The sequence below is a fragment of the Strongylocentrotus purpuratus genome, unplaced genomic scaffold (genome assembly GCF_000002235.5).
Source record: "Strongylocentrotus purpuratus isolate Spur 01 unplaced genomic scaffold, Spur_5.0 spur5_scaffold_14, whole genome shotgun sequence".
NCBI classification, from domain to species: Eukaryota; Metazoa; Echinodermata; class Echinoidea; order Camarodonta; family Strongylocentrotidae; genus Strongylocentrotus; species Strongylocentrotus purpuratus.
In genome coordinates, this window is record NW_022145599.1 from 14691352 (window position 1) to 14717785 (window position 26434).

At 36.6% G+C, this 26434-nt stretch overlaps 1 protein-coding gene across 1 annotated transcript; it reads right to left on the reverse strand.

The window, feature by feature from the left end:
* Positions 1–1831: 1831 nt before the first annotated feature.
* LOC575115 (chromosome transmission fidelity protein 18 homolog) lies at positions 1832–26434 on the reverse strand. The gene is made up of 23 exons (XM_030985090.1): positions 26141–26434; positions 23870–24166; positions 22865–23208; positions 21966–22052; positions 20531–20583; positions 20001–20145; positions 18661–18864; positions 17779–17909; positions 17042–17165; positions 16303–16439; positions 15232–15325; positions 14266–14364; positions 12456–12583; positions 10911–11074; positions 10363–10415; positions 9768–9938; positions 9093–9242; positions 8100–8230; positions 6861–6945; positions 6439–6494; positions 4829–4955; positions 4329–4389; positions 1832–3375 (listed from the first exon to the last, which is right to left on the reverse strand). Exons 1-23 carry the CDS (start codon positions 26226–26228, stop codon positions 3221–3223), a joined length of 3084 nt encoding a protein of 1027 aa, XP_030840950.1. The 5' UTR covers positions 26229–26434; the 3' UTR covers positions 1832–3220.

The following is a 26434-nucleotide window of genomic DNA, read 5'->3' on the forward strand; positions in this document are numbered from 1 at the left end:
AGGTTTTACATGCAAATATATTTGAAGATTTTTTTTTGTAGATTAAGTACAAACTTATAAGTAGATCTGGTTATAGGACTATTATTTGCTGTGATACCAGAAAATTCTGTGAGTAGTTGAGATTTGCAAATCACGATATTTAATTTTTACAATGGTTGAAAGTTTTTTATGCTGTGAAATCAGTTTCATTAACAAATTATGAAGTTTTTAGTCTTACATGAGGTTGTGTAATTGGTTTGAAAATGGTTCATACAACCTTACTTTCTACAAAATTAGCTTCTCGGGTTGTGCCTTCTTTTCTATCAAATGCCGTCTTATTTTGTTGGTTATGCCAGGAGTCTTTCATCTCAACTATTCTCATTTGAATTTATATATTGTGTGTCTTTCAATTTTCTACGAACAAAGTAGTTTAGCTGTTTCAGGTTTTATATTGGATCAGGTTTTTATATGAAAGAATTGTAAAGCTATGGTTATGATAAAAATCAGGGATATCAATTATTTCAAAGCAATGCTGATTGATTGTGCAGAAGATGGAACCAAATATTGATATGATTATGAGAACTGAATATTGTGTACATGTGTGTTCCAATAAAATCTGAAATTCAATGTTAATATATTCTTATCTTTTCATACTAGAATGGTATTAACTACATGTATCATATTGCTGGTATTATTATGTATGAATAGGAGTCAGAAAGTCTGTCATGTTGAAAGCTAATTGATTTTTTTTTCATTAATCAGCTTTTTAAGCTTCATTTATGCAAATTTATTAGTTATATACTATATGTTGACTTATCTGTCCACAATATAATTCACAATTTTTTTTTAATACCTTACAAAATTAGGAATTCATATCTATTTACATATTTTCTGTGATTTATATTGGTATAAAAATGTCATTTGAGTGGTGAATTGTCACTTTAAATATGACATAATGTTAAAGAATGTGTTTTTATCAAGATCATGTTGAATTGCCCAAGTAGGTTTATATAGTTCGAGCATGATTGTAAACAATGTAGTGCCAAATTTGATGAAAAGAAAATTGAAGGAAGTTCATGTGTAATTGGTAAAAAAGGATGGTTGTCAGTATTGCGATGGAATACTTGTTCATTTTTCTCTCAATACGAGGCCAAGGGTGACATTTTGAGCTTTGAAGAAACACTACTTTAATAATAATTTTTGAACATTCCATTTACTTTGACATTATTGCCAAACTTTTCATTCTATTGGACTTTACTGATTATTAAATTTTTCTTTGTTTGTTTGTTTGTTGTTACCATACATTCCATTATATTTTCATGCATATATGTAGAAATTCTTCAGGTCCATCTGTACACTATGTATTTATTTAATGATTGCTGTCTTTACTGAAATACACAATGCAGCAAGTGTGAGTGAATTGAAAATATCTATGGTAATTTGTAGAGTCATAGTTTAATAGTTTATCATGAAATAAATCAATTTTAGACAGAAAAAAATGTGTCAATAATCATTATTTCACGCATATATTAAAACAGCAAGTAAATGGAAGCATAAATTTGTGATTTACACATAATATATGGTTTATTAGAAATGCTCTATACATATACTTTACATGTAATCATGATCAAATAACAATATTTGAATATTTACTAATACTATACAAATACAGACAGATGCATGTTTACAGTGAAGAGTTAGTACATGTACATTGATTAATCTGGTTAAATTCCCTACATAATTTAGACATTCTGCATAAAGAGAGATGACAATTAAAAAGTATGAATCTAAAGCTTTCAAGAATTTAAGGAAGGATTGGGGACCCTTTTGTAAGAGGCAAATACTCCCCCCCCCCCCCCCACCCCCTTTAAAAAAAACTCATTTGAGATTTATACATGTCAAGATATTTCTGTGAAATATACAATTGATCAGAATCCTTCATACATACGTGAAACTAATTTATTGTATTGTAATATGATGTCAAATTTCAACTGAATTTAAGCTCTTGTGAATAGACATTCCAATAGAATGCAGATTTGAGAACCCTCTCTTTGGATAACATCTATAAAATGTCTAACTATCATAATTGAATTGAATTTCAAGAAATAAGACATTTTGCTCCTTTAGTGTGTTACAAATTCATTTATTTGTACGAGTAAAAGTTGAAACTTAGTTCTGTGAACTCTGTAAAACAGTGGATTAAGTTACCTGTATGCCCCATTTTTAATTTGGTCCTCGTTTGTTATTACAGGTCTATGTCTCCCAAGTAGTCTACCATAGCCCTAGGTCAGTTTTAAGTCCAAGTGGGTAGCCCACTATACCACATCTTAAAGTCTATATCAGGTGAACATGTATACATTACTGATATATATAAATAATCTGGTTTCATAGCAGGGTAGTTCACCAAAACTGTGACAAATCCATAACATCCAACTTTAATCACTTTGCATGAATTGCAGTATTCAAACTTTCAAAGTTTATCTGCTTAATGTTCTTGAATCCACGATAGATTTGCTAAGCAGTAGACTGGACAATAACGTAAAACATTTTGTTGTTGTTGCAGAATGCTAAAATTTTTTTTTTTTTTTTTTTTTAAATCAAGCACTGACATAAAAGGGAGGGGGCTCTGTCCTTACTCGGCAGATGAAATGAGAATCAACTGGGCCGCTGATTAGGGGAGGGGGTGTGAGCAGGTGTCCTTCTCCCTCTCTCGTTCTTCCTTCTTTTCTTGTTTTACACCCATGTGCCATTTCATAGCTAGCCTATGATACCACATTCTCCCAGTTATCCAAAGTTGCAGGAAACTTTCAACATCAACCCATATTTGATGACAGAATTATGTAAAAGTACAACTCTTTTGAGTCCATCTGCAGATGAGAGCTGAATACTTCACATCTAACAATATCTTCATCAGCTCCATCATCACCACCTACATTGTCGCCATCATCATCATCATCCGCACAAGGATGTTCTCATAACTGTTCCTGTAACTGAGTCCATCTGCAGATGACAGCTAAAGGTCCGCGGTTCGAGTCCCGCCGCGGCACTAATGTCCTTTGGCAAGACATTGATCTACATTTGCCACACTCAACCCAGGTGATGTAAATGGGTACCTGGCAGGTATTATTTCCTTGAAATGCTAGAGCGCCGTAATGGCAGCACAGCTATTAAAAGCCGGGGCAATAATCTCTAAGTTTGGAAGCACTTAGTAATTGTAATTTGCTATGAAAGCCGAGTATTTTTATAACAGTTCCTGTATCTTGATGGTCTTCCTGACAGCGTTGGAGTAACCGGTGTTGAAGCTGTACCACAACTGTTTCTTTTTGGATTTCTTCTTGACCGGTGCGACTTGTTGGACAGTGCCAGGTCCATCATCCTTCTCACCGTTGGTTTTGGCTGGAAGTGAATCGAGAAAGGAAAATAGGCCAGTTCATATTTGCAGTTTGAGCATGAGCAGATAAAGGTCATTGCAGACCAAATACTGGATACATGCTCATGAAAGTTATGTAATCATTATTCATTTATGCACAAGCAGTGCACTCCATGATACACGTGTGGAAGTTTTCTTTATAAAGGGGAAACAAAGGCTATTTATGTAGCACCTCCATTGCTGTAGGAGTGATTATTTCAAAATAAACAAAGTGGAACCTCTTCATTTGTTGAAGATCTGTGAATATTCAGGGTCATTGGGGATATGTGCGAACCGTGAACTGGTCTATTGCAGAACTTTTATCATATTCTATAGAAGATAAAGAAAGATTTTTTTCTTCTTCTGAACATCATTGTTTGTATATAAGTAAAACATTTCCACAGGAATCTCTTGGATGACAGAGCTACCACTGGCTTATCATCTTAAACATACATCAAATCAAGCCAATTTATGTTCAGATGATATATTAAGGCTTTGCAAGCCATTTGACCTAATAAAGTTTGGTGACAAGACACAGAATAAACAGGTGAAAAAGCACATTTGATGACAAATGTACAAGTACATGTGTATTGTGAAAAATAAATATACAAGACCCCTCTGTGGATCTAAGCTTACAATAATTGTTGATTAATATCGAGCTATGTACATGTAACTAAAATATTGTATTTCATCTTACTGTACATTGCTCAAGAAAAGATCCATTGCATGCAAATGAAAACAATCACAAATCCAAAATCTTGATTGCACAACCCCAAAATTCTTAGGTTTGAAAAAATACTGCAGTATTCTGTATAAAACATATTCATAATGTAATAAACAACTATACCTCTAACAAGAAAGGAAAGAAAAAATTAAAGAAAATGGCCAATTGGTATTGTTAAAGTAGGGAGAATTATTGTGTGTCTAATGTAAGATTTACCTTCTGTGGTTCTTGGCTCTTCTTTCTTTACGATTATCCTTCCAAAGAAATCTCTCAGCGGCTAGAAATAAGACAAACAAAATGATTAATTCAACTGTCCAGGATTTGACCAGCAAGTAAAAAAGTAACTTAAGTAAACAGAAGCAAGTTGACGAATTCCCAAGGACCAGAATATTACAATTTACTGACAGATTCAGTACGATTACAAAAACAACAATAATAATTGTAAATTTATACTGCACAATTTAGGTAGAAACATACTCAACTGCACATATTACCATGACAAGAATGAGGAAAAAACAGCTCTCCGTAAATAAATGTAAAGTAAATAAATATAAAGTAAATAAATGAAAGGTAAATAAATGTCAAGTAAATAAATGTAAAGTAAATAAATATATAAAAAATGAATATAAAGTAAATAAATATAAAATAAATAAATATAAAATAAATAAATATAAAATAAATAAATATAAAGTAAATAAATAAGAGAGGAGATTTACCTTCTCTTCTTCTTCCTCCTCAACAGCAATAATTTTAGGTTTGAGTTTCTGTTTGTGACGAGGGAGGGACGAGTCATCGGTTGTCTTCTTAGATTGTGATGTAGGAACTGGTTTAGAGGCAGAAGCCCTTCATGTATGTAAATAAATGAAAAGAATGTTAAAGATAAACTTGAGTTCTGGTAATGCGATTGCATTGTGAAAGAAAAGGTGTGGAATGGATCAGAAAAGTTTATCATATAGCATGCAAGTAATGGTGTGTAATGCAAGGTTCTGGAGTCATCAACATCATCATAAATTTGGCAGAGTCTTGGTAAAGTAACAATCACTTACACAGAACGATGTATATGGGACAACACACATGGTGTCGGGGCTAGTACTACCCTGATTTCCTTATCTTTCTATGCTCATTACTCAGCCAGTATACATTTTCTTCCAAAATTGTTTGGCACATGACATTTATTTGTAATCTTGAACATTCAGTGTAAGTTTCGTTAGATTCTGTGAGAATTCATTTTCTTTTTTTTACCAGAACTCAAGTTTATCTTTAACATCAGAATCAAACTCTGAGAACATGATGATGAATAAAATGCACTGTACAAACCCAAACTTTCATGAATTTCATGTCTGATCCCAGGCCCATGAATGTTTCATGCTGTGCGATCTGCCAATGTTTATGATTCTGGTTTTTACAAAGACCATATTTTTTGTTTCCCTTGAAAATGGCTTCAAGACCACCTGCTTATAAAGACCACTTTTCTTGTCTCCCTTGGGTGGTTTTTATAGACAGGTTTCACTGTATATTCATTGACTGGTGGAATTCCATTCTTGGTTACTAGAAATACCCCCAGAAAAATGTTGTGCAAAAGGGATATCAAAGTAGATCAAAGGAAAGAGGATCAAAGATAAGATAATGTGTACAAAATTATAAATTTATCAATACTTCCATTGCATGTTTTCATCATTCATGTAACTTTTGTTGGGGCTTCGGATTGAATGAATGAATGCCTATGAGTGTTCAGGTGGTGGAAACATGTGGTGGAAATAGATGAATACTCTGCTATTTATTGGCTCGTTACTCCTCTATTAGTGTATTTCTTTTTTTTATTGAACTTGTAAAAATTATTTGTCAAATTATCGCCCTCTTACATTTGATTATGTATATCTCTCTAAAGTAAACATTTTCTGTCCCTGTCATTTTTTCAAGTCTGCCAGGATCTTATTCTTTACAAGCTATGCTTTTCTATAGGTTCCTGCACATTGCACTGTTTTGTGCTTTTCTTGTCTCGGTTTCCTTTATTAAACATGATAATAGTTGTCAAACAAATTTGATGATATGTAACTTTGTAGTCTGATTAATTTGTCAATTACTATAAACATTTTGTTAACTTTATGAAACAATATGTATCTTATTTCGTGTAAGGACATTGCTTCACTTAATGGCTGCTGGGACAACAGAACCACAGCGCCTAGAAACAATGTATTAGGCTCGTTATAAATGTGATCTATCATTATTATTATTATGTATATTTTGTTATCTCTATTGTATCTGCACGTGAAATGTGAAACCAATAAAACTCAAAACTCAAAACTCATGTAATACTGATACATACTTAGCTGATCGTTTTGCTAAGACCGCTTCGCTCCGTCTCATCTTCTCTAAGGCAATCTACAAAAACAAATACAGAACATGAAAGAAATTAGCTGTATGGGGAAAAAAGCTAGACACAGAGCTCCATAAAAGACATTGCTTGTTAAAGTTTTTAATCAAATTGAAGAAATATCAAGGTTACACTAATTTTAGAAATATATAAACAGTCAAACCTGTCTATAGCAACTGCCCAATGGAAACACCAAAAGTGGTCTTTGTAGACAGGTTCCTTTAGTACATGTTTCAATGAGAAATTGTTTTCAAGGGAAAATGTGGTCTTTGTAGACAGGTGGTCACATGTTTGACTGTATATGAAAAGAACAATAATTGAAGGCAAAAAACTTATTAAAAATATATATAAAATAAATTTGATAGTCCAATTACCTCTCTGGCTATGAGCTGCTTGGCTGCGTATGTGATCTGACGAACAGGAGGAGAGTCAGAAAACCTCACCACTATGTCAAGATTCCTGAAGATACAGAATGAAACAAAACAGAGTATATCTGTTAGTATGTAACATTATTCGTATTGTATTGTATTGTATTTCATCGTATTGTATTGTATCTGTATGTGTTTGGGTTGCTTGTTTACAAGTTGTTAATTTATTTCAGCAATCCCGGTATTTGTAATGATTTCATTTTGATTTAGATTTTTTGCTAAATAAATGTTAATTGAATCAAATTGAATTGAGTATGATATATATCAAGGGAGGAAGAGTTTAAATCACCATCTGGTCGGTCGACTATCATAATTTGAGCAGATTTGTGATCAAATCCTAATATGAAGTTCCAGTCCAATCAATAGACAAGAAGTAAATTGAACATTTGAAGAGGAAATAATGTTTTTAAATCTGGGAACAACAAATTCCTGACCAAATTTCCAATGATTTGACATTGTCTATGACAATACTTCTATTAAATGACCTTCAAACTCAACAACAAATAATCTATCTACATCCTTAACCATACTACTTTACCTAAAAGTCTATGCTGCAAGATTTGTATATATCGCTTTCTTTCCCAATCACTATCACCATCAACCACTACTACCCTCTCTCCCACAAATCATATTGCACAACTCCATATCAAATACAGGGTACACATTCATCTCTGTTATTCCCCTAAATCAGCAGTCCTCTAAAACACTCATATCAGGGATGCCATTTAGAATTGATCAGAGGGCCTGAAAATCACAGAGAATGAGCCATTTTGTACCCAAAAAAAACAAACTATGGCCTGAAAATAACTTGCCAGGGCCTGAGAACAGGCATCCCAGTCCTACAAAACCACTGTACTTACAAGAAAGCCCTTTCCACATCCACAACAACCATGGTCACAACCAGGCCTAAAAAAAAAAGATGTTGTATTGCCCTCAAGGTACCAAAACATGGGTCGGTCGGTCGGTCGGTCGGTCGGAAATCTTTTCTTCTATTTTTTTTTTTTACTCCCTCTTTGGGCTGATATTTCTCAGTTTATAATGCTTTAATACATTGTTTTTCTAAAAACTGGTAAAAAAAAAAGAATCTTTTAAAAAAAGCCGACTTTTAAAGGGCAATACAACATCTTTTTTTTTTTTTATAGACCTTACCATTCCCCGCTACAGCTTATGCCACACTGTACTTACGGGTCTAGGTTATAGTTATAGGTGCCTTCCATACTTCTCTCCTGTCTGTAGGTCAGGTTGTAGGCTATCATGGTGTCCACTAACTCTCTCAGCTGCTTCTTCTCGGCTGCACTGAACAACTGAGTGTTGATCTGCAAGGAGGTATAAGGAGGTGTTGGTATTATTCACATTGTGAGCTAAAAGCAGGGCCTTTGCTGTTCGAGCATTCATCAATTATTCCATTTTCTTCTCTCTTTTTTGGCGTTAAGCTTGCTGTTGTGCCTTGAGCAATGGCGAATCGGCTTGTTGTTTATGCATTGCTATTTCTCTGTTTTTCCGCCATTTTTTAGATGAAAATACATATTTTTCTTGCTCTTTTCCTTCGTTTTTTCTGACATATTTCTTTCGATCTTTTAATTTTAGTTTTTTCCAATTTAAAAGAAAAACTTCAAGCATCCTTAACAAAACAATAGATCGAAAGTTTAAAGTGGACGATAGCAACAATGTAATGTGCTTGACAACAATGTTTTTTAATTGATCAACCCATAAAGAGACCAATACATGTTGGAGCCCCATATCTCTTCTACAAGACAGAGCCTCTGAATACAGGTCAGCCAGACACACAGAGGTACAAGGGCCAGAGTTCAGACACCAAATGAAAACATGGGGGTGTTTCACAAAGATCTTAAGTTGAACTTACCTTTAAGTTGGACTTAAAAATTATGGAAAGCCGTTAGCACCTTTGAAAATATTTCGTAAAAGTTATTTGGAAAGGCATAAAATGTTGATTGAAATCTTTCATATTTTCTATCATCAAGGAGATTCATGTTCTTGATGTGGAATTTATAAAAAGTCTAAAATACTTGAATTTCTGCTTTTGAATATATTTCATTTTTAAGGCTACAAATGGCTCTCCATAACTTTTAAGTCCAACTTAGTGTTAAGTTCTACTTAGGATCTTTGTGAAACACCCCCCTGGTCATCCAATACTCGCTAACACATTATGATACTCACCGGTCTAAAGGCAGGTTGAGTGATGATGAGGAGAGGGGGCAGTAGCTCTGTGACAGCGAGCTTCAGGTTGATACCTTGCCTGATGCTAGGATCAATCTCTGATCGCATCGTCTCCACAAGATTCTTAATCAGCTCCGTCTTCGTCTTGATCTGTGGAATCAAACACCAAAAGACTTGGATATCATTGGTTTCATTTTCATGCACAATTAATCATAATTCTTATGTGATCATGGGTGTCACACATATTTTATAAAAAAAAATTAACAGTACAGTAGTATACAACTCTTGCATTTCTGCCTTTCCTGGCTTGAAAACTTTGAAGGCACCATCTACAGTAGATTTCACATCTCCGTGAAGAAAAATCTATTATATCTTGAAGTACCACATACAAAGGAGATATACAAAAAGAATATATATATACGTTATGATGTATACAAGTAAGAGTCAAGTACAAAAACAATATTTAAAATTATCTTCCACTACATATTCTGGCTGCCGTCTTATATTCAAAGTTAAATATCAGATTACCACAACCATACACTTCAGCAATCAATGTACAGGTATCAGAAATGTTTATAATGTAAAATGCTAGGGCACTCAACGAAAATTGTAAAATACAGTCATGAATAAATTAATATCATACAAACAAGTCCATAATTTGCTAAAATGACGTACCTCAAAGCCTGTATTCGGGTAGCGAATCTTGGTGTACGCAACGCACGCAAACAACATGTGGAAGGTGAGCGGCACGAAGGGCAGGAACCGACCAAAGATATAGTTCTGGGTCCGGGCTATCTTAGACTGGACTATATCGGAGAATACCAACCAGTCTGAGGCCATGTTGATCTGGTAATGAATAAAAACAAGAGATGATAGAATAAAATTGACTGCGTCATTAAAATTAAGGTGAATCAACATTTCCTGCTGGTTCTAGCGGGACTTTGCACACACAAAAAAAAGGCAAGATATGTCATTCAGTGGTACATCTAGATGTCTGTGAACATGATAAGGATAACAAATTTCAATAATGGTACACACATGTATCTGGAGCTTATAATTTCATCATTGTGTTGGGCAATAGTAAAAACAGCATTGCATGATAAAGAATTTTTAAGACAAACACAATTATTAGAAAGAATTATGTACTGAATAGAATATAGTAATACATTTCATTGATACTTATGTAAAACTACATTGCATGAAGCAAAAACAATGTGAATTACATGTGTGTAAGAGGATTCTTGAAGTTCTAAAAATGTATTCAACTTACTGCATCCATGTGAGGATCCTTGAATTTGACTTCCAGGTAGTTCTCAAACACACCTGTGAAAAAAAACATTCACAAATAATCAATTCCTTCTTCCTTCGAACAACAAAATAAAAGAGAAAGGTAATTTACTCCTACACTTAGCATAGTTTAAACCTACATTCTCAACGAATGCTGTTTTTTTTTCTATTTTTGTCATGTTCCATTTTCTCCATATTGCTTTGATCCTCTACTTTTTGAATTTCTCTCTTCTCTTTTCCTCTTCCACATATTCCATGTCTATTACTTTATTACTAAAAATGTGATAACATTTTTCTTGTCCAGATAGTTTTCAGCATTGTTACCCCCCCCCCCCCCCTTTTTACAATATACAGTATACTTGATGTGCCATTTCACAAAACTTGTCATCAGTGACAAATGACAGTTTTTGTTATAAGCTACTGAAATCCTTGCTTCTGATTGGTTATCAGCAGATTTGTCACTGATTTTTGTAATTTGTCATTGAAAACAGGCTTTGTGAAACAGGCCCCCTGTCTTTCATTATCACTTACCATTCATGAGTTTCTCATGCTCCCCGCAGGACTGTATGACATGCAGCATGTGATGGAAGCGAGCCGTCAGAGACGTCATGTCACTGTCCAGTCCCTGCATCGATTCAGAGACGACCCCTAACCTCTGACCCTGCTTGAGGTCATGGGGGTTGGTGTACGTTTTCCTGTGGAGAAAGAGAATCTAGTCATTTAAAGGGGCTGTAGCATGACGAGACTATGTGTCTTTACTGTGGCCCTCAGGGCAATCGGGTATAATACGACTACGAACGACGCAACCGCAGTACTCATGTACGTGCAACATACACGAAACCGAAGCATGAGGAGAACTTCAGTCTGTTTCGCGCGCTGATCCAGTTAATCACTGACCTCTACCTCAGTGTGCAGTTAATCAAGTCCATTCGTTTACGTGCAGTTGTCCAAAAGAAGACGTAGATGGCGTCAACCAGTATTTCCCATGATACAGTCCCTTTAACCCATCCAATACATCATTTTTTGGTACATCACACATCTCTACGGGCTTCTGTAACATTTAAATAGTCAAAATATCCAAAGTTTGAATAATGAACTACAATGGTGTTCATATATTAGTTGAAGTTGGTACATAAGTGTAAGAAAGAAAAAAAATTGTTGATTGTAGTATAACTTGGCAATATTTTTGTTCAATTTTCATATTTTTTCTAAGACATTGAACACAGGCTATTTAAATATAACATAGAATTGTCCTAGTGATTTATTTCAAGAAAGTGCAGTATGACTTGCCAATCAAAATGCAACAGGTTCCCATATCATACATACACTTGGGGCAGAGACTGGGCCCATTTTTTTGGTGTGGACAACTAGCCATTACATGGCAATGAAGAGAGAGACTATAGACAATTCTTAGAAATGGGAAAAAAGATTATACCCTAACATGATCATTTCTAAAAAAGAGAAAGAGACTAGACACATTGATTTGGATAACTTAATTGTCCTGGGGGTGTTTCATAAAGCTGTTCGTAAGTTACGCACGACTTTACGCACGACTGGTGATATGTTCTTGTGCTACATGTAAATGATTGAGAATCTGATTAGCACCCAAGAACATGTTCCAGTCGTGCGTAAAGTCGTGCGTAACTTACGAACAGCTTTATGAAACACCCCCCAGCTGTTTGCATATAAACTTTAATATAGAGACTAGGGGGGTGTTTCATAAAGCTGTTCGTAAAGTTACGAATGACTTTACGAACGACTTGTATATGAAAAGCCAAATGGGATGCTCAATCATTATAAAATACATCAACTAAAGTTGAACTGTGCAGATGTAGATTAACATTCTTATGATAACAAACATTTTCAATGCAAAGTATATTTTTTGCCATAATTCAATTGAGGTTATTGAAAATATCAGAAAAAACTTTGGGCATGCTATCCGGCACTTCATATACAAGTCATTCGTAAAGTCATGTGTAACTTTACGAACAGCTTTATGAAACACCCCCCCTGGACTCACTTTTTTAGTATTGGCAAATGGCCCTGACATGATTTATAGAGAGAGATACGACTTACTTCTTTGCCTTTGGTAACTGGAAGAGTTGTTGCCAGACTGTGTAGAGACTCTTGTGCTGGTCCTTCTGACCGATGTTCAGGGAATGGACTAGCCCCAGCGTCACTGGCTTGCCCTGCTGCTGCAGAAACTAGGCAATGAAAAGCAAAATACTGACAATAAGAAGCTATACCTTAAAAGTAAAGACCAGTTATGGTCATGCGATTGCATTGTGAAAGAAACGTTGTGGAATCGATCAGAAAAGGTTAATCATCTAGCATCTAGCATCTGCAAGGTTCTGGAATCATCAAAATGACAAGAAATTTGGCCCATTCTTCGTAAAGTTACAAGCACTATACACAGAAAGATGTATATGGGACTACCCTATATGACTCACAGACCATAAGAGAAACAAATTTACCAAATATATGAATTAGTAGGCAGTTTCCCGGCAAATTTTTTATATCATGTATTAGTCAAAACACATTCTTTCACATGATTGGTAATGAGAGCTTCCATTTCATTTTTTGAAATTGGGGCGTTTCCAATACTGGTCTTTACCTTTAAAATGATCAAATCTAAACATAGTGAATCTTACAGCCAAACCTGCTTTAGCGACCACCTGTATAGAAAGACCACATTTTTGGTTTCCCTTGAAAATGGTTTCTCATTGAAACATATACTACAGGAACCTGTACATAAAGACTACCTGCCTATAAAGACCACTTTTCTTGTCTCCCTTGGGTGGTCTTTACAGACAGGTTTCACTGTACATGGATAGTTGTAGTACTGGGATATCCCCTAGACAATGTAGCCTAGAATAACTGTCAGATAACTACCACTTACATGGGCATAATTGCTCTAGGGGGTTGGTGCCAAGGAGGGGAGGGGGAGCAAAGTGATTGGGAGGGACAATATAGAGACGGTTGCACCAGGTAGTAGGGGCGTTTTGGTAGGCATACATACATAACACTTAAATATAAATAAATAAATAAATAAATTACTGAGAAACTATGCATGCATCCTTAGGAGGCTTCCAAGATACAGTCAAACCTGATACAGCAACCACCTGTATAGAAAGACCACCTGTCTACAAAGGCCACATTTTTGGTTTCCCTTGAAAATGGTTTCTCATTGAAACATGTACTAAAGGAACCTGTACATAAAGACTGCCTGCCTATAAAGACCACTTTTCTTGTCTCCCTTGGGTGGTCTTTATAGACAGGTTTCACTGTATCAGCAAACTTAAAACCTATTTCTTGTTGACTACACATCCAAGTTACAATCTCAAGCAAAAAATATATAGTTGTCTGAACAAAGCCCTTTTCCATAAGGTCTAAAAAAAAGAAGATGTTGTATTGCCATTTAGGTGCCAAAACATGGGTCGGTTGGTTGGAAATCTTTTTTTTTCTCCCTCTTTGGACTGATATTTTTCAGTTTTGAATGCTTAAATATTGTTTTTCTCTAAAAAACAGTATTTATAAAAAAAAATTTAAGCCGACCATAGATTTCAAGATTTTTGGGTCGGTCTCAAAGGGCAATACAACATCTTTTTTTTTTAGGCCTAAGCTATAATGAGACTGAAATTTATTTGCAATGTTGCTGCTCCCACTATGGGATTTATTTATCCCTTTAAAAATCTTTAAATTTTTAATGAATTATAAAATTAATTCATTTTTTGCAAACTAAAAGGAAGCCTTTCCATTAACAATAAGGAATATGATTTTATTTAGGAAAAGTAGATTTGTTTGTCTTTCTTTTTGCTATTATGAAAGGATGGGTGATAGTGCAAAACTGTTAAATCATGAGAATGAATAAAGTGAAAGTTCATACCTGTAAGGTATTGAGACATGATCTAATATCATTATCAGCTTTCACACATAGAGCCATTAGAGAGGTAAGGTCCGTCTGGAGTTGGTTGCGTTTTGATATCTGTGATAAGAAAGAAAACAATAGTTGTTGCTCATAATTTTATGAAAGACTAATAAAATATTACAATAGACATTCAGATAAGTATACTTTTGAAATTACAGAGAGCATGTTATTGCTCATAATAGGGAAAGACTAAATTACAAATGACACTTAGATAAGTATACTTTCTAAATTACAGACAGCATTTCTGGTCATAAACACGCTCTTATTTCAGACATTCCTACTGCAAAATCCCCTCTGATATGAGAAACACACTATGAAATATCAACAATACTACTAAAGTGCATATCACATTATAACGTCTCTATGCGCTTCCTGAGAGCTTTGGAAATTATTAACCTAGCTTTAGTTCCAGCACCCATTATGAGCGCACAGTGCATTTCAAGAAATAATCCTACCAGGTGCCCATTTACCTCATCTGGGTCGAGTGTGGCAAATGTAGATTGATATCTTCTATTACGTGCTGTTTACAAAACCAAACTCTACTTTCATACATTCGAGATAGCAACTAGAGATAATGGTTCTTAAATTTCAAAAGATGAAATACATTTTTTTTTCTTAAACTTTCAGTTTAAAGGCATCGATTTGATGTGATATGGTGTAATATTGAAGGCCTCAAAAAAAATTGCGCTACAAAAGTGCCTCGAAAAAGTAAAAAATCTGGAGTGACCGGTTTTACCATACTCACTTCCCAAATTGACTGTAGTGTAGTGTTATAAGAAACGTTTTTTGAAATTTCGATTTCCAATCATAATTATCTTGCTTGTAAAAGTCATGGGATTCCTGACTGACCTAAAGGTTTATAATAATGATTACAGCATGAGCTAACTCCAGGATTTTGTCTTAAGAATAGTTATTGACACATACCGCATACATCCTCTGGGCTAATCTTGCTGCAGCAGTGGGAGGGAAGTGTGTGACGTAGGCTAGCTGTCTCAGCTGCTTCAAGGCCGGAACATACCTGCAACAAAAATACAGATTTGGGCGCTAATCATAATAACTTGGTGATAACAAGGGCATATCAAAGAATGTAATTGGAAGAAAAATGAAATATAAATTATTAATAATAATAATAATATTCCGGTTTTATAAGGCGCTCAATACATCAAAGATGTCTAAGTGATTAACAGATATATTACCGTGTCATCATTCATGAATGCACACATTTTAAAGAGAAGGAAAAAGTTTACAAACTGTGATCTAGGTTACAAAGTTATTGATTCCTATGAATTTGATTGTTTTAAATATTGAAACCATTACCTATCTTACAATAAGTGTTTGCTAAACATACAAAACAACACATTTGCAGGACATATTCAATATTAATACAATTGGTATGAATATAACCGGCCCCCCCCCCCCACTCCGAGAACGGACGGACCCCATGCGTGTTGCCAAAATGTCCTTTTCGTAACAAAAGAAAAAGGTCGACCCGTATTGACTTTACACACCAGACTTTTGCTGAAAAGGGGGGTGCTGAAAAAATCTCGTATACAAAAGAAAAAGGTCGAGCCGTATTGACTTTACACACCGGACTTTTGCTGAAAAGGGGGGGGGGGGGGGTCGGTTGGAACACGCATATGCGTACCCTAAATAACACTGAGTGGGGGCGCCGGGGAATATAACCACTATACAATTAATTACCGATTTCAGTCTACAAGCCTAATTACATAGATTGCCTTTTTTGCTTTATAATTGAGCATTTATCTGTATGCCCCTGGAAATAGGTAGACACTAGTGTAAATACCTGTGATTAAACAGTATTTTGCCAGCATATAATAGGAACGAGCGCCTTGAAGAAAAGGCTTGAATCTTCTATCTTCAAACGCTCCTTCCATAAGACCTCAGTCACTATGTAAAATATTTTAGCACAAATATCCTTGATTTTAACATTCTTGAAAAAAAGAAGAAGGCATGCTAGGATGCCTGACTACTCACACATCATTACAGATACAGATGATGGGGCGCTTGAGTGGCCCCTGATCCTTCTTGCGTTTCTTGCCCCCTCCTCCCCCACCGGCTTGGTTAGAATCACCCCCTCCTTTGATGACAGTCAGGAGACAATTGATGGCAGCCTGAAATCACAGAATTAATCATAAAAAGCACTTACAATTCATATAAATTGATTAATAATAATATTAACTACATTTATATTGTGCACATCCGAAGGGATGCTATCATGCTAAAGGCATCTACAAAGTAGTATTATTACACTGGCTTATTATTACACTGCTGCCCAAGGAACTACAATCATTCAAAGAGTAAGTTCCTACCAGGTACCCATTTACCACACACTGGGTAAAGAGTGGTAAATATAGATCAACACATCATCACAATAGACAAATTCAAATTGCATTCAAATTGTTATTATAAGCTTCTTCCCCAGGTGCCTTGTGATGAGAATTTTAAAGATACATTTGAATTTTGAATGTCAACAACTAACACAAGTCTGTCTCCGTCTTCAAAAGGGCGTCTTCAACAAGGGTATGAAGGAAGAGACAGTTCTGATAGAAATACATTTTTCTATATCAAATCATTTCTAACCAAAACCATCTAAAAACCAATTCTACTACAAGTTAATTGGCACATTCATACCACCTATTTCCAACAAATTTACAAAATTATCACAATATAATCACAATTTTGTTTAAAGATAAAAGCAAGATTTCCTGTCTACCTGAGGTGAACCGTCGATCTCGTCAATGACCAAACAGTTTGGCCGCTGGTCAGGGGTCAAGACAGAGGTCATCTGGATGGACGACTGTAGACGATTCTTGAAGACTTCTAGGCTACGGTCATCACTGAAAAATCAAGCAATTAAGAAGTGTGATTTAGAGTTGGTGTTGTATTGGTCAAGTAATCAGTGAAATCGAGAGAGCTGCTTGCAAATCATTTTTTATATATTTCATTGCTTAGAAAGAGATGGAGAGACGAATGTGGAAAGCCATGCCTGATAGCATAGGCCTACTCTCGTTTATTTTGCTTGAGACACTTTTTTTCTTCTATCTTACCTTGCATGACTTCAGCTTTGTATTTGTATTTAATTCTGTTAATTTTCTGCTATTAACCTGAATAACCAAGTATCTTTTTTTTTTATATAAACCATACAAATCAACAGAACAATTTGAATACTATTAGACAAAATATTATAACAACACAAGACAGAAAGAATATCAAGATGATTGATAAAATCCAGCGGGTGAATTTCTAAATACAGTGAAACCTGTCAAGATCACTTGAAGGGGAATAGAAATGAAGTCTTAGAAGACAGGTGGTCTTCAAAACAAGAGGTCATTATTAAAAGCAGGTTTCACTGTACCTACATGTATAACACATTTCAGACTTGGGGGAAATCTCATCCCCTTGCCTCCCACCCCCCACCAAGTTTAGATCTATACATACATACATACATACCTGGCATTCATTTCAATGACATTGTAGCCAGCGTGCCTCGCAATGATATGGGCTAGTGTTGTCTTGCCCAGTCCCGGTGGCCCGCAGAGCAGGGCAACCTTCATCTTGGGCCGGTTCTGATCATCCAGTTCCTGATAAAGACAAGAGGTTCAAAACCATACAAAATTAGCATCTTTGGCTTACATCTGGTAACTCAAGAAGGAAGATTATAATGTATCAATCAACTTCATTTCATATGTGCCTCCTTGAATACTTAGGCTCTAAAGGCATATTCACATATAATGTGTCTTTTTTCTAATGATGTATCATACGCATAATGTGCTCAACATTTCTGTACTTATAACACACAGATAAGCACGTACACACTGGACCTTTGTTGCATGCAGCTGTTGTTTTTCATCGCACTTGCCATTCACTTACGCACTAAAAATTAAACAACTGCGGTCGTTCACTTCATGTGTGAACAAACCATAAATAGTTAAGATTTAGTGACTCCTGCCCTCTCTCGTTCACTTCAACTAAGGTGCCAGGAAGCAGTGAATCAAGGTTTCACTATAATCCATCCATTCTTCTCTTTCTCTATATCACATAACAATATTAAAAAATGGTCAATTTGTCTTTGCCGTCCCTTCATTTTCCTTATAAACAATCCACTCATAACATTGCTCAGACTTCACTATGAAAATCTCCAGTATTATAAACAAACGCAAAGAGCAGGGACCCGTTTCACAAAGCCTTTTTTTTCAATGACAAATGTCAAAAATCAGGTGATAACCAATCAGAAGCAAGGATTTCACTAGTTTATAAACAAAAACTGTCATTTGTCACTGATGACAAGTTTTGTGAAATGGGGGCTAGGAAATATATGTATATGCGACTTACTAAGTCCTCTAGCTCACGCTCAAATTTGGACTTGAACTTGAAATTATTATTTGGTTGTTGTCCTGCTCCCCCTCCTGCTCCAGCTCCTCCTCCTCCTCCTTTCCACTTTTCTTGCTTGTTCTTCGTCTTGTTCTGTTTCACCTCCTTTCCGAACACCACATGGTCCCATAGCTTTAACCAGAACAGCAGGTTGCGATTCACACCCTACCAGAATAGAAGAAGGTTTATCATGGTGAATACATACCAACAACAACAAAGACAAATCAGCATTTAAATAGAAGGTTCTGGAAAGAGGGGAACAATAATTTATGAGCGTTATCATTGTATTCTGCAAGTGTGGAAGAACATCATATAAAAAATATTCCCCGAAAAGCATGGCTCTTCAAATGCCGTAATATTCTAAATATGGCACGTAACATCGTAAAAATCAGAACACATTTTTAAGCTACATGTTTGTGTAATCCCATATACTTCTTTCTGTGTACAGTGCTTGTAACTTTATCAAGACAGGGCCAAATTTGTTATCATTTTGATGATTCCAGAACCTTGCAGTACACACAAATAGTTGATCAACCTTTTCTGATCGATTCCACACCGTTTCTTTCACAATGCAATTGCATGACCAGAACTCAACTTTATCTTTAAAAAACTCTCTCCCACTTAATTTGGTCACACTGTGTTTTTTCTTCTTCTTCTTCAGTTCTTCTTCACATTCATAACAAAGTATACTGTACTACCTAACTACTTCTTTACTATGAAACAGAAAGAAAATCAAGGTAATTTTGTTTATAACAATGGACTGTATATCAGACGGTTTATTGGATGGTATATCCATTTCCAACTTTTCTTCTAAATGAAATAAACGTTCCACTGACCTTACTACCTTATATGTTTTGTAGATGTGCAATAAATTGGATGTTGTGAGAAGAATAGAAATTTGGAGAGACATTTTTTTCATCTTCACATTTTTAACAAAATATACTGAATTTACTACTGTTTTCCTATTAAACAGAAAGAAGTTCATATTTTTTTCTACACTTATCTATTCAAAATTTACAAAGTGCATTTGTTTATCACAAGGGACTCTTGGTATATCCAAATTTTTTGCTAACATAAAAATATCTGTCATCTAGGAGAAATACAGTCCATTGATCTTCCTATGCTCTGTAGATGTGCAATTGTAATTTGGAAGTCATTTAAGAATAGCCACTTTTTTCGTTATAAAATCATTGTATTGGTGTAGGAAATTCAAAATAATGTCTGCATTTTTAAAAAGCTTAATTCAGTCAGTCATGGTGAAAATACAGAAAATCTCTGAAGAGTAACTACAAATATCTTACATCATCGCTCAGTAGGTCTACGTAGTCCTTTGGTGCGTATTTGTCTACCCACAATCCTCTGTTCCCCTTCCCATCATCCTCTTCTGGTTTTCCTTCAATGAGGTCACCGTCGAGATCCTCGTCTTCATACTCTTTGGCAAGCTCTCTGCAAATTCGAACAATGTGAACAAAATAATAGCAATGAAAGAGGAAGGAGAACCTCATCCATCAAAGGTAGGAGAGCCTGAATCCGTCTACGTCCGTTCACAACCCTATACTAAAACATTATCTGATTGTACGACATCATTCATCTTGATGACAAATTTGTTAAATATCAAATCTCGAATGTGGTTACCATGCAAAATCAAAACGATTCACATTTGCATCTCTGCAAATATCATGAGCATCACACTTCCTCATACTTGGTTGCCCTGCATTTTGGGTGAATTAATAATCAATTAGCAATCTTTCCAATACCAATGAGACATTCGTATGAGATTTTGCGGGATTCTTCATTGATAAGATGCTCTAAAATTACTGTTTGCACTCACCTTCTTAATTTTTCAGACACTCGAGATGACTCTTCAATCACCTTTCTTCTATCCTGTAAGAAAAAGCAGATATGATAAATTTAGCATTACTCTGTCAGCAGTACTCTTAAAAAACACAATTCTCGCTACCCCAAATAGCGATTCTGCCGAGATCCGGGGAAAATCCTGAAAACGCGCATTGCATTATGGGATAGCTTTTCGACATTACAGCTTCCTGTGCAGGCGGCGCGATAGCGCAAACGTAAAACGCCGTCGCCACACAACGTGTATGCACCGAATATGTCGTCTGCTCGGTCTTGTTTTTTTTCGCAAATATTTCAACGTTTATTTGAACATTTCATTCGTTGTTTTTTGCGTCTTTTGACATCAGTGACGATGTTTTTTTTTTGTGAGGCTGCACAGTGCTGGGCTCATGATTCCAAGCGTAAGAACCCTGAAAAATGGGGGTGGATGAAGGCCGTGACTTGGGATGGGACTCTATACCGGAAGTTGTAGTGACGACCCGAGAGAGTGAAAATTACCTCGTCTCGCGAATTTCGAGATTTTCGTACCTATTTAGGGTAGCGAGAATTGTTTAATCTCTCACAGACTGTGGTAGCAGCCCTTTCTCTGTAAGTCTTCAAGAAACAGAAAGATTTCTGGTATGCAAGCATTTTACCCACCACTGATGATTATTGCTTGTACAGCAAAACCTGTCTACAAAGACCACCCAAGGGAGACAAGAAAAGTGGTCCTTAATATACAATGTACTGTATGCAGGTGATCCTTTAGTACATCTTTCAATGAGAAATCATTTTCAAGGTAAACAAAAAGTGTGGTCTTTGTGGACAGGTGGTCACTTAAGCTGTCACTGTACCATCAGAACTTTGTATCATATTTTCTTTCAGTACCAATACCAGAATTATTACAGGACTATGAGCACCTATCAATCCTGTGTATCAATGATGACCATGGTGATGCCACTGTCAAATTCAATACTATTTATCTGAATTCCTATTTCACAATAAGAAAGTATTCAAGGCCATGGCTAAATTAGAGATTCTCCTCTTGGGCTCTTCACTGAAGTCTCCTTTACATGCCTCATGATTCATTGCAATGCCCTGTCAACCCTGTCTGTAAAATCTTTTTTCCCAGTACCAGAAAGCAAATCTTTCTCAGCTTCCCTCTTCTCTTCTTCATTCATTAATTCATTATACATCTACTTAACCCCCCCCCCCCCCCCCCCACTCAAGGAATGGTGGGACTGCATTTATGTTCCCCAAATCTCTGGTAAAGGGGTACTTTTCACGCAAAGTCTGACTCGTAACACACAAAAATCATCCGTATTGACTTTACACACTGAATAGTGGGGGGGGGGGGTGCTTTCAAAGGGATGGAACATGCATACGCGTATCCTAAATAATACTAAGGGGGGGGGGGGGAGTTGGGTACTTACCTCATCTTCAATCTGCCTGACAAGGTTGTCGTAGGACATCGTCAAGAGACCTTTGGTGTTTCTTGACCCAAATTTGGAAGCAAATTTCTGTTTTACGAATGCAAAGGAAAGACACACAAAAATTTTATTAAAAACAGTACCAACACACTACAAAGAAATGCAAATAGACCACACACAAAAAAACACCTTCATTAAATCATTAAATCAAGCAGCACATTTAACACAAACTAGTTATTCTCCTGTTATCAATGAGGAGTTGGATGAGTTAAAAAAGACAACAAAGTCGAGCCCTTACTTGGGCCCCAACTTAAGTTTTGAAACTTGATCAAATCCAATCATGTTATATTGAAATCAATGAGAGTTCAAAATGTGTTTTTTTCAGTGGTATAGCCTTCTAGTTAATTCTGAAACATTCTCATAATATGTTGCCATACAAACTGAGCATAGAGTGGCTGCATTTTCATATTTTTAGCAATTGCATGTAATCATGACACACAAAATTGGTGCATGCTATTGCATAGTTTTGTTACAGAGTAAACATAATCAAATTGAATATTCTCATTATCCTATATGTTAAACAGCAGAGTAGATAGTAAACTTATTGCACAATATACGATATCTCAGTCAGTAGCTCAGTCGGTAGACCAGTGGTCTCGTAATCCGGCGACCCGGGTTCGAAACCAAGGCTATGCCCAATGCCCTTTGGTAAGGCATTAATCCTCATTACCAGGTCTTTCGGAGAGGACCTAAAGCCGTTGGTCCTCTGGTTGCTTACTAACAAGCATTGATGCTTTCTTGGCAGTCGGGTAAAATAACCAGTACCACCGCTACTACTTCTTTCAAATTTTGACTTCTTTTTATTGAGAGAAATATAGAATCGTTGACAAATGAATCTTGACCTTTGTGACTTGAGTGGGATCGTACTCCTCCTTCATCTTCAGGAACACCCTGCTCCCGTCAGATCCTGTCACTTTCATTGATTCCCCTTCCGGCTGGCGAGTAAAGACTCTCAGCGACCTCTTGACATTTGACCTTTGACCTGCTCTTCCATTATCTCCCAATGACCCAATGGAGGATGGGGTAAGGGGGTGATTGGGACCACCAAACTGACCCAGTTCATCCTTGTTTGGTGTAGGGGGTGGGGTGATCTCATCCTCGCGAGGCTTCGTCTCGCCAAGTCTCTCCGAGACGTTGTCAAGGAAACGATCCAGGAGAGTTCTTCTTGTTCTCTTAGGATTGGGATCTGATGGTTGAAGAAAAACAAACAGTCATTAAGAAGTGTAAAAATCACAAGAATATTGCCATTTTTATTAAAATGATACTGCTGAAATAGTTTGTTAGCAAATCCAAAAACTTTCAGGGTTGAATTCCGAAAGTTTTTTATTTTTATTGTGGGGGGGGGGTGTTGATACTATCCCCTCCCCAATCAGTCTCTCAGAAGAATCAACCTCATGTGCTTTTTGATCTGAACAGATGCACAAGGTTTTACATCAAAATAAAAGTCAAATTAATTTGCTCAACAACATGACATTGGCCAATCTAATGACAACACAAATGCAAACTTGTACCAGCATGCATAATAACAGTAATTTCAAGTCAAACCCCTTAATCATGGGAAACATTTTCTTACCAGAGTTCTGTGGCAGGTCTCTCTTATATCAGAATCCATTTTAGCAGATAAGGGTAGAGTACCATTAACTTCTTTTCCCAAACAGCAATGCCAATGTGCATTCTTGTTACATAATAAACAATGTCTGCAAACACAAAGTAGCACTTGTTTAACAACCCTATTTTTCATTTACTACTGCTGAACAAATCATGATTTGTTTAGCAGCTTTGAAAGTTTGACAAATGTTATGAGTAAATCTAAATCACTTTTTTTCTTCTTCAAAGCACATTTTTACCTTTTTTGGCAGGGGATGGTGCATCAATCACCAGTTCATTATCGCTTTCATCGTCGGACATGACACCAAACATTTCATCCATGTCCCGCTTCCTGGCTGCTCGATCAGTCTGGCCCTTGTCTCCTCTGCCTTGCTGTGTCGTCCGTCCTGTAGCTTTGACCGGCTTAAGTCTGCTGGATGCATCATTGAGACTCTTAGACTTAGGCTGTGAAAGCGTGACATCTTTCTTCTGGAGCTGGCTCGGCTTCTGGGAAACTGGTTTGGGACGAGAAGACCATTGCTCCTCTGGATTGAAGTCTGTACGTATTAAAATGAGAAATGCCAGGAAGGGAAAAAATGAAGATCAACATGGGGTTTTTATTTTGGAAGTTCACACACAACACAGAGTCAAAAGGTCTAGAACTCTAGATCAAAATGAGTTGGACTAGACTAGTAGTAGCTTTGGGCAAGGGATAGTGCATCTAATTCTTTCTTTACAACAATAGCTATTATTAGTGTTAAAAGGCCTGCAGGGAGTTCCCTAAATTTAGCAAACTCTGTGCACCTCAGTACACTAAACTTATCACTATTATCGTAAAGTGGTTACGCTCCGGCTCTACTAGATTACCTGCACGGTGCGATTCATCTCAGTTACCGTCTGTGCATGGGGAATGTCAACAAATGTCGGTTTCAAATGACCCATATCAGACGGTTATTTCTGTCAAACCTGATAGTTATAACTTAACTAGAACTGGGGATCTAGGTGATACTGATAGGTCTAAGTCCAACTTAACTAAGTTCGTGCACATCCCATTGAAAAGCGTGTTAACATAGAGTCTAGTCTATGTTTCAATGAGATTTCCACGAACTTAGACTTCTGACGTCAGCCCCCAGGGGCCCGTTCCTAGAAACCGTAACATCTTGACTATCCCATTGAAACGTGTGTTAATTCTATAACACACGTTTCAATGGGATAGTCAAGAAGTTAGACTTAGAGTGAGTAACTTAGACCTCTAGAACTAGATCTAACAGTTAGATCTAACTTAGGTCTAGAAGAACGGGCCCCAATTAATCAACACTGAGCTGCTGAGTGACATGGCCATGGAAACGTTATTGGCATTGCACCTTTTCAATTTCAACTTGATGTTACTCGTTAGACTCCGTGAGTCCGTCTAGACCTATTTTATTCTTGCTTTCAGTTTTCAGCCAACAAACAAACATGAAAAATGAAAGTTGAAACAACATGATTCATGAACAATGAAATTATGAATGATCTAGACCTAGATCATGTAGATCTAGATCTAGATCTAGACCTAGAGTCTTCTTCTTCTTCAAGATAATCTGCCTCCTTCAATACTGAAGATTCTTGCAGATGCCGTATAGAGTAAAGTAGCCCGTTTTCGACCACTTAAGACAAAATCCTATTTTTAGGACTCTTTACTTCCTATTTATTATCATTTCTTGTTCAAATCATGAAGCAAATATTATTATTATTTACACAAAAAAAGAATCCCAGAAAAAAATCACGAATTGCCATGACAATATCCATTTCAATTTTCACTGTTTTGGAGCCCGTTATCGGCCGAGCGTTTCAGTTTACGGCCGCATGTACAAAGTCAATAGGAAGCGCTCGCGCGCGCCGTGCGTTTCCGCGCTGATGTACAGCACAAGCGGGCGGAGCAGGTATCCCACGCCGGAGCTCCCTGGTGCTCGCCTGGCCGAAGACGGGCACAGCGGTGATCGGAAGTTGGAATCTGAATTAGATAGAGATATCGTGTGTGCGTCGCGGTGTGCGGCTGCATTGATTTAATACATGCGATGACATACTTTTGAGCTTGCGACTAGCACAAAATCGGGCTTTAAATCTGAAAAATACTTGAAATAAAGCTCATTTTATGGTACCCATATTTCTTACAGACACGCGTAAGATACTCGATTTTTCAGATTTGGGTAGCGGGACCGGCGATTACATCGCTAAAATGTGATATTTTAGGATATATTTTCCATTGCAAATGTGGTTCTTCAGTGACACTGGCATGGTATGGTATGTGTGGGATATGTGTTATGTGTGTGTATTGGGTTTTTACAGACGTGTATCAATCAGATATGATTATTTACGTTATGCTATTATGCGATGTATTTTATAGTGATTTTACCTTGTATCCAACCAATCGGCCGAAAACGGGAGCTGGCCGATTACGGGCTCCTTTACTCTACTCGGCCTGATTGGGGTGTGCAGGTGGACCATTACAATGATTGATGGCAAGAGAATAAGAAAGATCGAGTCAATACCTTCTTCGATGTCTCGCATTGCATCTAGTTCATCGGCAAAAAGATCTTCAAAGTCATCCTGGGATTCTGCTTCAAGAGCAGGATCCATGATTATTTTTTATCAAGGTGCTATTTCGCAGAATCAACTCTAGCCTTACAGCGGCCTAATGTAGGATACCCAGGCCGATGGACAGGGGCGAGTTGTTGCTCATATGCTGGTATATCTCCCTGCATTTGGTTTACACGTAGTAGTAACAGCAAGCTCTTGTTTTCTCCGTATTTCCCGCGCTGCTTCTGTTCTCGACGCACACGCGT